The 14,356-nt window shown below is 38.2% G+C and overlaps 2 protein-coding genes across 4 annotated transcripts in view; one reads left to right on the forward strand and one right to left on the reverse strand.

The window, feature by feature from the left end:
• CUNH1orf27 (chromosome unknown C1orf27 homolog) overlaps positions 1-6,878 on the reverse strand; it is a 32,258-nt gene extending 25,380 nt beyond the window's left edge. For both annotated transcript variants that reach the window (XM_008072780.2, XM_021706306.1), the window contains exons 1-3: positions 6,684-6,878; positions 4,373-4,493; positions 1,688-1,822 (exon numbers count right to left, since the gene is read on the reverse strand). In XM_008072780.2, coding sequence (XP_008070971.1) covers positions 1,688-1,822; positions 4,373-4,471 — 234 coding nt within the window. In that variant the 5' untranslated portion in view covers positions 4,472-4,493; positions 6,684-6,878. The remainder of the gene's footprint in view (positions 1-1,687; positions 1,823-4,372; positions 4,494-6,683) is intronic.
• Positions 6,879-6,885: 7 nt separating this feature from the next.
• Positions 6,886-14,356, forward strand: part of TPR (translocated promoter region, nuclear basket protein) — a 68,569-nt gene continuing 61,098 nt past the window's right edge. For both annotated transcript variants that reach the window (XM_021706307.1, XM_021706308.1), the window contains exons 1-4: positions 6,886-7,076; positions 7,429-7,737; positions 9,388-9,492; positions 11,855-11,928. In XM_021706307.1, coding sequence (XP_021561982.1) covers positions 7,007-7,076; positions 7,429-7,737; positions 9,388-9,492; positions 11,855-11,928 — 558 coding nt within the window. In that variant the 5' untranslated portion in view covers positions 6,886-7,006. The remainder of the gene's footprint in view (positions 7,077-7,428; positions 7,738-9,387; positions 9,493-11,854; positions 11,929-14,356) is intronic.

The following is a 14,356-nucleotide window of genomic DNA, read 5'->3' on the forward strand; positions in this document are numbered from 1 at the left end:
CCGGAAGCGCCCACTGCACTCCAGTCTGGGCGACAGAGTGAGATTCCAACTCAAAAAAAAAAAAAAAAAAAAAGAAGTAATTCTTAACTACCTTTGTATCCCTATATTTAGCAGCATACTATATCCTGGGATTTGAACACAGAAAGTCTGACTCAAAAATCCATTGTTTTCAATAGTATAGGTTTATCTCAAATGTTTAAGTTCATCTACTTACATTGGGCATTTATGTTATATCCAATTTTTTCTTCCTTTAAAATAATGCTGATAAGTAAAATAATACTGATTAGTCTTAGTAAGTCTTTTTGTGTTCATAGGATTATTTAATTAGAACAAATCCCTTGAGGAGAAAAATTGGGATAAGAAGTAATGTATATTTTTAAGGTTTTTGATACACATTATCAGTGTGTCCCCCATAATATCTATATTTTTCGTCACATGACTATGGCTAGTATTTAACGCCACATCAATTTTTTTTCTACCATCTATACTCAGATTAGAGTGCTCTGGCTATCTTTTGTTTACTTAATACATAGTTTAATCTTAGAAAATTAGATACCATACTCTATTCTCTATGTTCGTATTATGTCTGCTGATGGTTCCTTGTGATTTCACAAATTCTGTTTACCATAGTAACACAAATAAAGTTTTCATATTTAGCATGGGGAATCTGTGTATCTTTTCAAAAACACATAAAATCAGTCATTTCATTCTAAAGATACAAAGGTTAATCTAATTTACTATATAAATTCACCCTTCAGGTTCAGAGCCTTCTGTGTAATTGCTTTGAATCCAACTGTTGGTAATTATTTAATTACTTCCTCCTCTATATTTCTATAGCACTTTTCTTCTTTTATTTCTCTTGTAGTTGGTCTTGGATTTTTCTCTTGGTTAAAGTCTTTCTCTTTAACCAAAATATAAATTCTCTAAGGATATTTAAAAAGTAATTTAATCATTTTTTAATTCCTCACTACCTAGCATTAAGCCCTGAAAACAATCTGACAATCAACTATAGTATGACTAGTGTTATTATTTTTTTTTTTTGAATTGGAGTCTCACTCTGTCACCCAGACTGGAGTGAAGTGGCCGCTCCCGGCCACCGCAGCCTTGACCTGCTGGGCTCCGGCGATCCTTCCGTCTCAGCCTTCCAAGTAGCTGGAATTACAGGCGTGTGCTACCACACCCCAGCTAATTTTTTGATTTATTGTGGAGGTGAGGTCTCACCAAGTTGCCCAGGCGGGTCTCGAACCTGCGGGCTCAGGCAATCCACTCACCTCAGCCTCCCAAGGCGCGGGATTACAGGCTGAGTCACCGAGTCTGGCTGACTAGTGTTATTTTAAAGTAAAGAAAAATAGAAAATTAGCTAAATGACCAGAAACAGGAGACAGGATTAAAATTTTCATAAACTAACACAATGAACAAAGATTAACAATGAAAAGACATACATTTAAGAGCAAGGGCTGTCAGGTAGTTTCTGGGTTCAAATCCCAATTCTACTACTATGCTAGTTATGCAATCTTGATTGAGTTACTTCACTTCAAGTAAGAAAATGCTTTTTAAAACTTAGACATAAGCAAATCAACATATAATGAGTACTCTAAAAATCTTAGTCTAGTAACACAATGTTTTTGTTGTTGTTGTTAGTCAAATAAACACAAATTTAACTATATAAATAGATAATTAAGATGACCTGGTTGGCATGTTCTGTGGCCCATTCTTCATCCAAGTTATCCAACTTAGCTTTAGGATGTTTGAGGTTTTCACTGTGTTCCTCTTTGGGTGGTGTTCTAGTGGCAAGAATTACATAATCCTTTTGTGAAGTACACTTCAAAAATAAATTATAAAAACTTATTAGAGTGATATCTGATCGAGTAATCAGATATCTTAGCTCTTATCACATGTAAAAACTGAGTAATATTTGTAACCCATATTTTAATAGACTTTGCAGGGAAACTCATTTTCAAGGACAGGCTTACAACATTTCCCTCACATATTGTTTGCCTTTTTATGTATTAATGTCAGCTTTTTATTTATTTGAAGAAATGAGAATTACAAAGTGGTCCTTAAAATTGGTTTACTAGATGAGTGAATAAACTGCATTAACTAAAAGGTAATATGTTTAGTCAAATTTCTAGCTATTACATGTATTTTCTAAATAATTTGAGTAGATTGGTTGCTCAGCAAACATAAAATCTCAGTAAAATTAAGCAACAAATGACCTTGTATACATTACTTTAATTAAAATGATGATAGTGAGAAATTTGCACACACATGTCTACAGAATAACAAAGGGGATTTAGGACACATCATTTGAAATGATACCAGATTTTATGTTCTTCAGCCTTAATAGCAGTTAAGTGGTAACCAAAGATGGGAGACCTAAAGTTAAATGTAAGGAGCATTTACTAGTTCAGTTTTTCCAGAGTGAAAGTCACTAGTTTCACTAGAGTGAAAGTTTCCACTAAAATAAAAAGAGTGATAAAAGTGATAAAGTGGATGGATGTGGTGGCGCACACCTGTAGTCCCATCTACTCAGGAGGCTTAGGTAGAAGGATCACCTGAGCCCAGGAGGTGGAGGCTACAGTGAGCCACTATCGTGCCACTGCATTTCAGTCTAAGAGATAGACTGAGACCCCGACTCAAAGGAAAAAAAGTGATAAAGTTTCCTACAAAACAAAAAAATGAGTGATACGGTTGATAATGCAAGTAAATATGGTATCATCCTCATCCATGACTTGAGGCTCCCATCCTTAGCATCATTTTGGGGTAGAAAATAAAGGAAGAGTAATCATTCCTACAGAAGTTATTTTCATAAAGTATATTCAAATGTACACAGGAAAGGAAGATAGGTCCCAGTTAAGAAGGCTCCACTTTTTTCAAAAAATGTATAACTTTGAAAAGAAAAAGAAACACTCTGAGAAGAGGAAGCAGGCAAGCTTGAGCAAAAGAAAAACAGTGATGTACTAGGATAAAGAAGAAGAAAAAGCATGTAGAAAATTGAAAGGAATTAAAAGGCAGTATGAAAACAGATGGAAGAAGGTTCTAAACTGTGAGAGATACATTTCTAAGTTGGTGGTTTTGTTGAGCTCTAGAAACAGTCTATAAATCCAGAAAGACAAGTTTGGAAGAGGGCTTTCTCCCTGCACTTTTCTTTCTACTGATTACATCTTTCTCTAAGACTTTCTTTCCCATGATTTTTAAGTAAAGAGAAGGGAAAAAACCTTGGATAAAAAGTTTCTAACAGAAAGAACTCCACATTAGATGGTAAATAGCCAGAATCAAAAAGAAGTTCACCTCATTGCTAAAAGAAGTGGTCTGGCTGTTCAATAAGAGGCTTCATAGAGTGGTACTACCTGGTAAATTTGTAAATTTGTCTTCTGTCTTGCACACTAAGAAATCTGGTTTATAAAAATTCTTAAATAAACTTGTTTCTCAGGACTAGACTGACATTAGCTAAAGTCACTCAGAATGATGTGGAAAACTGGTACGCTATGAAGGGATCTGAATACAAGTCCTCTGGGCAGTACATTCTTTATAAATAGGTAACTTGAAGCATCAAATTACAAAAGAAAGTAGCTATGGATAGAATCAGAATAAGAAAAGTTGATTATGCAATTTAAAGATTCTAAGGCATCAGGATAAGATATTCAGAAAGGAAAACTGCCACAGTAAGAGTTTTATTTGCTACAAGTCTGAGATAAGACAAACTAAAACGGGAATAAAAGCTCCATTTGTAAATAATTGGACAATCAGGAATTAATAAAGTTTAGAAGGGAATACAAAACACCTAGAAAGATAACAAAATGTGAATAATCTGGTCAATAAAAATTCTAATTCTGGAGTATCTACATTATAAATTACCTTTTTTTTTTTTTTTTTTTAGTCATGGTCTTGCTCTGTTAGCCAGGCTGGAGTGCAGTGGTATGATCACAGCTTACCACAGCCTCGTCCTCCTGGTCTCAGGCAATCCTTCCACCTCAGCCTCCTGAATAGCTGCAACTACAGGCTCTCGCCACCATGCCTGGCTAATTTTTTTAATTTTTTGTAGAGATGAGGTCTTGATATATTGGCAGGCTGTTCTCAAAACTCCTAGACTCAAGTAATCCTCTCAAAGTGCTGGGATTATAAGCATGAGCCACCATGCCCAGCATTATAAATTACTTTCACATGGTCAAAAGGGAATGTGTCCTGACTTAAGCAAACCCAGGCTGGTTTGTTCTACTTTTCCACATTTCCTCAAAAATCCACTTTAAATTTACTTTTTCTATATCCCATCCTATCCTCCAGCCTTGAGTTTATTGTTAAATAGCATCTTTTAACTTTAAATAAACAGGTAATTTATTTTATCAATAAATGCAGAGTAAAAGATACATACCTGTCCTATTAAAAGGCCAGAGACAAAAGTCTTTCCTTGGAGACTGATGTTTGAAAGATATTGGCCAACAGTCTCTTCTACAATGTAGGTTCTCCCCATTACTGAGAACTAATTCAACCTCCTAAACAACAAGAAAAAAAATACCGTATTTTTAGGTAAAATATAATTTGTGATGTTTTTATCATGGGGTAGTATGGTAGAGAAGTGGTACTATCCTGATACTATCCCATGCCTTGCAACAACTGCTTATAAAATAGGGTACTGTTTCTTGCAAAGTTCAAAAGTAGCTTCAGAATTCTTCTCAACAGTACTGCAGGAAATAACTAGAGTTGACATGAGAGATCAAACCTATTTCTCATGCCTGGGATAAGAGATGGGACACAAAAAGCAGTTAACACACAAAAGCAGTTAAAATAAGCAGTTTCTTATTTTAGATCTACTCTTTAGTTGTATTGTCTTTGATAATCTACTGCAAAGTTCAATGTTCTCATTTCTAAAATAGAAAAGGTGAATTTATGAATAGTTCACTGGGAGGTAGAAAGAAGTACATTCATTTACTCAATAAGCCTATACTGAAAAACTTCTATTTGCTAGAAATTGTGCCATGTGGGAGAATACAAAGATGACTAACAAACACTTGATATCTGCCCTTGAACAACACATAATACAGTAAGAGTTATAGAAATAGGTAACTAGCAATGCAATAATAGCACTTATATAGCTTCCGTTTCATACAAGGCATTATCCTAAGTACTTTACATGTAACATTCAATATTCACAAAAAACAATTACATATGTATTATTATTACAATCTTCATGATAGATGAGGAAATTGTAACAAGAAGAGTTTTAATAACGTGCCCAAGTGACAAACCTGGTAAGTGGCAAAGGTAGGATTTAGACTCAGGCAGTCAGACTCTAGAATCCATGTTTTTGTTTGTTTGTTTGTTTGTTTGCTTGCTTGCTTTGAGTTGGTCTCACTCTGTCGCCCAGACTGGAGTGCAGTGGCACGCTTCCGGCCACCGCAGCCTTGACCTGCTTGGCTCCAGCGATCCTCCTGCCTCAGCCTTCCAAGTAGCCGGAACTATAGGCAGGCGATACCACGCCCGGCTAATTTTCGTGATTTATTGTAGAGACGAGGTCTCGCCAAGTTGCCCGGTGTGTCTCGAACCCGCGGATTCAGGCAATCCACTCTCCTCGGTCCCCCAAAGTGCTGGGATTACAGGCTGAGCCACCGAGCCCGGCCGAATCCATGTTCTTAATACTATGCTCATAATGAGGATCATAACGAGTCCTTCAGTTAAATCTTTACTACTATGCTCCCCCTCCAGTTCGTGGGTGGAAACAAGTACATTCACTCCTCCTATTGGTTTGTGCTTTTTTTATTTGAATTCTGACTTAAAACCAAAGTTACCAAACTAAAGACCTAGGCAATAATGAATGATGTTATCAAGGAGTTCACATTCAGTGCAGAAGATGAAAATGTAACGAGATGATATTCAAAAAAGTTACAAAGAGATATTAACACAGACTGTGGGAACACAGTTGCAGCATTTTGAATACTGCAATTTGGACAATAGTAATTTGAGCTCTGTAAGAGATATGAATATTGGTCAAGCGCGGTGGCTCAGCCTATAATCCCAGCACTTTTGGAGGCTACTTGGAAGGCTGGGGCAGAAGGGATCGCCGGAGCCCAGCAGGTCTAGGCTGCGGTGGCCGTGAGTGTGCCACTGCACTACAGCCTGGGCGACAGAGTGAGACTCCAACTCAAAAAAAATACGTATATGAATATTATTCAGCACTATAAAGTTACAGCTACTACAGATATGCTGGGGTGCAAAGTAAACTGCCAGTTACAAGATAGTTTTGCATTACTCTAAAGCCCAGAGAATGGGTTCAGAAGTTACAAAATTAAGATCTGGAAACAAACAAGTAGTTCTGTTATGGTGGAGGGTGAGAAGTGTTTTTAAGAATGCGTTTAAAAACCTTAGTTACAAGTTTTCAATTTTTAAAACATTAACATAATGTAGGTAACATTTCCTGCAATGAAGCCTTAAAACATAGGCTACACTCAAAATCCTCCTGGTTTCTTTAAATCCGTTTCCTGAAAAACGAACCTGGCCACTTAAATTCCTGTAACCTCCCTCCAAAGACATCTAGATACGCCGGTTCACATAGGTAAATTCTCGAAGTGACTTGACTGTCCGTCCATATGTTTACACTCTGTCCTTCCTACCTTGAAAAGGGAGCTCTGTCTCACACACACACACACACACACACACACACGTATCGCATCTTTAGGCTGACGCACCTGTTTTCAGAATGTGCACTCGTGGCAGACGAATCTGTCTGTTCGCCGGAGTTCGGGGTTTGGGAACTAAGCAGCAGCCTCCTCCGGTCCCAATTCCATAGCCAATGAATTCATCAGAAAGCGACCGACTTCCCACACCTCACTTCCCACTCCAAACTCAGGGTCTCGGGGGTCAGGTGGCGCAGACTGATGACGCACGCTACCCCCCCTTCCTTCACCGCAGAGCCTCAGCCAAAGCGACTGCGGTCGCCACCCCGCCCCCTTCCGGGCGCCATTGAGAGCGTGGCGGTAGCCCGGCGCCGCCGTCGGCCCTGCCGGGACCGATGCCCTCTAGTGGTTCAGTGTCCAGAAGCCGACAGAGAGGACGACCCATGGCATCCCGGGGCTTTGACGGTAAGGTATCCGCTTTTCAGGAGGGATGTGAATTGACTAGGACTTATGTGGCGCCACCGCGCGGCTAGTGGTCGCACGGCAGCCGGGGGGCGGGGAGAAAGGAGGAAGCTGAATGGGCGGTGCGGGATGGGGCTCACAGAAGGGAATGAGAAAACACTACGATTCCCAGAGGGCTGCGAGGCCTGAAATGGGTGGAGCCGGAAGCCGGAAGTTGGGGGTTGCCCAAAAAGGTCAGGCAACCTCTGAACTCGGATTCCCAGGGTGCACAGCTCCCGACGCCTGCGCGCGCGCTTTGGGCGCGGGCGCTGTGGTGCGTTTGGTGCTGCTGGTAAGACAGGACTCGATTTCCCAGGGTCCCGCCGCGGGAGTCTCCGCCGGGCAGGCGCGCGCGAGCCGCCGAGCGAGGCGGCAGAGGGGGCGGCTCAGGCTTCTGGGTCTTCCTGGTCTTCGCCTTTTTTGCCCGCTTCTTCTCCGTCGGCTGCTGCCTCCGCGGCCCCCGGCCCGACTGACATGGCGGCGGTGTTGCAGCAAGTCCTGGAGCGCACGGAGCTGAACAAGCTGCCTAAGTCCGTCCAGAACAAACTTGAAAAGTTCCTTGCGGATCAGCAATCCGAGATCGATGGCCTGAAGGGGCGGCACGAGAAATTTAAGGTGGAGAGCGGTAAGTGAGGCGCCCTTCCCTCCCTTGGTTGGTTCTGAAGCGAATTCCGCATCTGTGTCTGATCGTCCCCGTTGCGAGCTCGCAGAAGGCTACGACGCTGTTAGCATCACTTCCCGAGCTCTTTAGGCGTCCTGGGCCTTCTTTTTTCTACTCCTCGCCGTTTGATGAGAAGAAGCCCCCCAACCTCCCCCTCCGCCCGTTTTTAAAATCTGAATCCACGTTCTTTTTGTAATTAGGGTGGTCTCATACAGGGACGCTTAACTTTTTCCAACGCATAGACTTGCGAGCCTTCTCTCTAAGCCTAGAGTACCTTATCTGTTTCACTTTAAATAAAAGACAGTCGTTTTCACCGATCTGTAGTCACCTGCATTCATAGGCCTTCCCATAATTTACCACTTCGTGCACTAGTTCTTAGTGTGTGCATCGCCCCGTGGTCCCATAACGAAATGGATGTTCACAGAAATGAGCATTAGGTGAATAAGTCAGCGCTGGAAACACAGTGAACGTGCAGTAAATACGTTTAATCGATTTCTCTGGAAAAGTTGGAGTTGGATAGAAAACGTTTTAAGACCTTACAGACACCTAAAGTAGCCCTTCACATAAGAAAGTTATCGACAACATTGGCTTGAACATCCTTGAAAAAAAGCTATAGTAATTACCATTTAAAATACAAAGTTACTGTTGTGTGTTTTGGTTTACCATTTGAATGGAAATTCTGAATGAATATGTACTTTTTTGTTCTTGAAAATTAGACAGTTCTTAGACTCCCAGAGCTAATATCGTACACTGCATTCTCTTTATTAATTTACACAATATTTTTGAGTGCCTTACATATGCCTGATACTGTGCTGAACAAAATACTCGGTCTCTTTTCTTGGGAAGTTTGCACATTTATTTTTACATAAATTTAGTAATTTTATACTTTTAGGTAATACCTCGACTATCTTAAAACAGAACTTTTAAAAGCAAAGCAGTTTTTTTTGTTTTGTTTTGTTTTACTTTGAGTTGGAGTCTCACTCTGTCTGTCTCCCAGACTGGAGTGCAGTGGCCGCTCCCGGCCACCGCAGCCTCGACCTGCTGGGCTTTGGCGATCCTTCTTCCTCAGCCTTCCGAGTAGCCGGAATTACAGGCATGCGCTACCACGCCCGGCTGATTTTTTGATTTATTGTAGAGATGAGGTCTCGCTGCCCAGGCGGGTCTCGAACCCGTGGGCTCAGGCAATCCACTCACCTCAGCCTCCCAAAGGCGCGGGATTACAGGCTGAGCCACCGAGCCCGGCTTGCAAAGCAGTTTTTAACCTAAACAACTTTTTCTCCGTTTAATAAATACATTTTTAAAAGTCTGCTTTATTCTTATCAGCTTACTGATGTCTGGGGCAAATACTAAGATAAATAAGACATTGCTTGCCTTGAAGGTCATTTGTAAAACCCCCTTTAGGCCTTATTTTCTTTTGGCATATGAATCATTTGGAAATGTTATAAGTTCTTTTCAGTGCTCAATCTGTTTGTCTTTACTTAGATTCTTTTACTTGGAGTGGAATTCCAATGCCATATTTTAAATTTTAAATCAAGGTTATAAGAATTAAATAGCAGTATTGATAATGTGTATACATGTATGTTTGATTTTATTATTTTTGCTTGTCTTCTGTAGAACAACAGTACTTTGAGATAGAGAAGAGGCTATCCCACAGTCAGGAGAGACTTGTAAATGAAACCCGAGAGTGTCAAAGCTTACGGCTTGAGCTAGAGAAACTTAGTAAGTAATTTAATTTATCTTTAAAGGAATTATTGGAATATTGAAATCTTCAAACATTGCTTTGTATACCTTGGAAACATTTACTTATTATATATGAAAATACTGATTAAATATCATTGTTTTTGTTTATGCTGATAAATTGATTTTTCAGTTGGTGGTAAAGACTTTGTAGCAGTGGCCCCCAATCTTTTCACATTAGGGGCCAGTTTCATGGAAGACAATTTTCTCATGGACTGGTACTGGGAAGGGGATGATTTCGGGATGATTCAAGCACATTGAAATTATTATGCACTTTATTTCTATTATTACATTGTAGTAGATAATGTAATAAATTATACAACTCGCCATAGTGCAGAATCAGTAGGAGGCCTGAGCTTGTTTTCCTGCAACTAGATGGTTTCATCTGGGATTGATGGGGAACGATTCTAGTATCACCACCCCAGCTCCACGTTAGATCATCAAGCATTAAATTCTCATAAGGAGTGTGCAACCTAGATCCCTTATATGCACAGTTCACAATAGGGTCGGCGCTTCTATGAGAATCTAATTTCACCACTGATCTGACTGGAGGGAGCGCTCAGGCGCTAATGCCAGCAATGGGGAACAGCTGTAAATACAAAACTTCACTTGCTCATCTGCCACTCACCTCCTGCTGTGCAGCTGTGGGATTGGGGGTCCCTTGTGGGAACACAGACCATAATAGTCTAGAGACCTGGATTCTAATTCTGACTTTGCTGTTAAAAGTGGTTTTGCCACATGTAAATCATAACAGTATCTAGTTGTTCCTTATAAAATGACTTGACTCCCATATCCATCTTCCTACACAGCTTTGCATATCAAATGAGATATTTTTAAAAGACTGAATAAAGCATTATGCAACTGAAGAAGCAGAGTGATTTGTTTTTATGTTGAAGAATTAAAGCCTATTGATTTCATTCTGTTGATGTTTTAACTCTTTATTTTGTTTTAATGTTTATAAATACTATGAATCTTAGGATGTTTCTCATAGTTCCTATGAAAGATGACTAGCTAATTTTCTTTTTTGCTTCTTACATCATTAAATCTTAGATAGTACCTAAGATCGTGTTAAAGATCCTGACATTTCTGATATGTTGTGTGCTTTGCTTATGATTTAAGAAAGCAAACATCAGATCTTTATTGAGTAAGGGACAAATTAATTGACACTAAATATAGCTCAATTTGATTGATGGAGGAACACAGGAATTTCATAATCAAAGGAATGGTTAACATTGAAACTTCCCTGGTCCATACTCATCAACTGTTCGTTTGGGTTATAACTTTTTTCAGCTACTTTTAGTATATCTCATTTTTAAGACATGATGTATATGTTTGATGGTACATATACCTGTGTGTTAGAGCATAGATAGGTAGATCTGGTTTATCATCTACATAGTTTTGCCTTGGCATTGTAAAAAGTCTGTTCAGTAGTGGTGCTAAAGAATTTTAGGAAAATGTCTGTAATTGGAACTTCTTTTATGACATCTGGGAGAGAAGAAAATTGAATAAATCTAGACAAATATCAAATTCCTTCCTGGGGTATACAATTAATGTTTGTATTTTTTTGTGTGTTTTGGATCAATAAGTCTGGAAAGCAGTAAATAGCATTAAAACAAAAAATCTAGACGGATTTGGCAGGATATTTTCCTTTAAATTGTCTTGTTTAAATAGATGTTAAGAGAATTAATAATCTGTTTGCTCATTAAGTTACCAGCACATAATATAGATGTGTTTTAATGGAATAAAGTTCTACAAAGTATATTCTTTCTATAAGCATGTGTTTGGAAGAGAAACTGTTTAAGGGAAGGTAGCCCATTTTGAGTGGAGACTGAAGAATTGATAACTGTGTATCAACATAACTTTTTTTTTCCATGTTAAAGGCTCTCTTTAGAGTGATAAACAAGATTGGAATTTAAATATCGATTATTGTGACTGGCTATATATATTTAATGTAGTTTAAACGCTATTTTCTCTTTTGATCCTGTCTTTTTAACTCAATTTTCTTATTTTGGAATACAACCTACTGTTCTTTATGATATATGTTGATTCAGAAGATGTCATGGAAAAATTAAATAATTACTAATTGCATATTATTTTTCTATAAAGGTTGGCTAGAATTACTACATACTTGATTTGGAAAAAGAATAGCATACTTAAATTTTTTAGGGTCAGAAATACAGCAAATTTGGAATGTATTTATTAATTTGGAATATGATGTACAATTCAGTCTTTCTGGGCTTTAGTTTCCTCATTTTAAAAATGTGTAAGGGTGGCAGTTGGATAAAAACATTTATTACAAGTTTTAAGCTAATATTTGTATGTTCATAAAATTCCTTTTATTCAGATAGTCAACTGAAGGCACTAACTGAGAAAAGCAAAGAACTTGAAATTGCTCAGGATCGCAATGTTGCCATTCAGGTAAAAGTTATTTCTATGAGTAAAGATCATTATAAACATACATGAGGAACTTTTCTAGTCTGATTGCGTTTATTAGTTATTACTCAATGGAAAGATGAAACAGATATCCTATCAGGAGAAGCTATCAACAAAAATATATCTATACAAATTTCTTAACTGGATCTCTGTTTTATTGATAGATTGGGCATTTCTTTACTCAATAGAAATTATGTACTGAATACTTACTGTAGTCCAGGCTTTACTGCAAGTGTTGTGATGCAGCTGGGGATTCTGGTGAATTCACATTCGTAATCACTTCCTTAGGGCAGTGATGCAAATAACAGAGAAATATGATCACAAGCATTACTGACCAATTAGTTTAATAGAGTAGGCATATCCAGTGATTATTTAACCAGCTAGAACCTTGCACTCTTTACATTGCTTTTTTCAATTTTGTATTTGATTTGGGGTATAAACTATAATTTCTTCAAATCTGTGAAAGAAAGAAAAAGAAATTCTGCTTCCAGAATCTGAAAAGGACAAAAAAGCCCCATAACAAACTAGAAATCGCTTTATAAGAGATGTATTTATATAAAGAAAAACTCAGTACTAAAGAACTCAAATACTCTTCTGAAAACTATAAAAATATACCTTTTTAAACAGCGATATAGTATATTTCTTGATGGCAAGGTTTTTCAAATTAATGTTTTATTAACACATTCTAACTTTTAAATCCAAATGAGATGGATGTAAACTTGTTAATGTAGAACTAAAGGTGATAGGGGGAAAACATGGTAATAGTCCATAATATTTAAAACAGTAGACAGATCCCACCCAATCTTATCCAAATTTAAATGGCATTCTTCACAGAAATGGGAAAAGAAATTCTAAAATCCCTATGGAATCAACAGAAAACCCCAAATAGCCAAAGCAGTCCTGAGAAAGAAAGGCAAAGTTAGAGGCATCACATTCATGATTTAAAATTATATTACAAATCCCAGTGCTTTGGGAAGCTGAGGTGAGAGAATTTTCTGAGCCTAGGGGTTTGAGACAAGCCTGGTCAACTTGGCAAGACCACATCTCTACAATAACTCAAAAAATTAGCCAGGCATGGCGCACACCTGTGGTTCCAGCTACAGGAAGGCTGAAGTAGAAGGATTGTCTGAGCTAAGCAGGTCAAGGCTACACTCCAGCCCAGGTGGCAGAGTGAGACTTCAACTCAAGAAAAAGAGCAAAACTATATTACAAAACTATCCAAACAGTATGATACTGGCATAAAAACAAAAATCTAGATGAGTAGAATAGAATAGAGAACCCAGACACAACAAAACATTTACAGTCAACTATTTCAATAAGAGGACACAGTGGGAAAAGGATAGTCTCCTCAATAAATGGTGCTCGGAAACTGGATTTCTACACACAAAGTAGTGCAATTGGGCCTTTATCTTACTTACATTCGTATACAAAGATCAACATGTATAAATGTAAGATCTGAAACCGTAAAAGCTCAGAGAGGAGAACATAGGAGGAGAGGTTCTTGATATTGGTGTTATTGAGGATTTTTTGGATATCACATCAACAGCTCATGCTGCAAAAGTAAATAAATGGGACCATATCAAATTAAAAAGCTTCTGCACAGAAAAGGAAACAATGAGAAAATGAAAAGGTAGCACACAGGGGAAAATATTTGCAAGCCACATACCCAATAAGGGATTACTATCCAAAATTTTAAAAGAACTCTTGCAACTCAATAGCAGAAAAACAAATATGAGGAGACCCCCCCCCAAAAAAAAACCCTGGAATTTATGTATATAAAATTGTGTACTTTTTCTTACATGTTTAAACTTCAATCACCCTCAAAGTACTCACCATTTAATGTAATACACCTATCAAGATGCTTTTTTCACTGCTCAAAACAGTTTTTGAACTCATCAATTTTTTAAAAATCATTTTAAAGATATGAGAGTACAATTCAGAATTAGGTACATAAGTGGGTCATTGTACAGGAGAAGTTTGCATCTCCTGTTGGTCCTCACTTTGCCTGGTTTGGGATCCTTTACTGATGTTATGTGCCCCTACTTTGCCCCCAATATCACCTGCTACTGCCAATCCCTTCATGTAGTATTATGATAAATGTTCCGGGTCCACTTATAAGTGAGAACATGTGGTATTAAGTTTTTTTGTTTTTGTGATAGATCACTGAGTATGATAGACTCTAAATCTATCCAAGTTGCTGCAAAGTCTATAATTTTGTCCTTCTATATGGCTGCATTATATTTCATCTTATATTTGTACCACATTTTTTTAATCCGTCAATTTTGATGCCACTTAGTGCTTTTTGGTTTCTGCCTTTTTTAGTTTCACTTCTTCCATGGCAACACGTTTCCCTTTGAGGACTTTTCATCCACTGAAACAAAAGAAAGGTCACTGGGGGCAAGATCGGTGAATA

This window comes from Carlito syrichta, unplaced genomic scaffold, assembly GCF_000164805.1.
Source record: "Carlito syrichta isolate Samal-C Ts95f unplaced genomic scaffold, Tarsius_syrichta-2.0.1 Scaffold315407, whole genome shotgun sequence".
Taxonomy (NCBI): domain Eukaryota; kingdom Metazoa; phylum Chordata; class Mammalia; order Primates; family Tarsiidae; genus Carlito; species Carlito syrichta.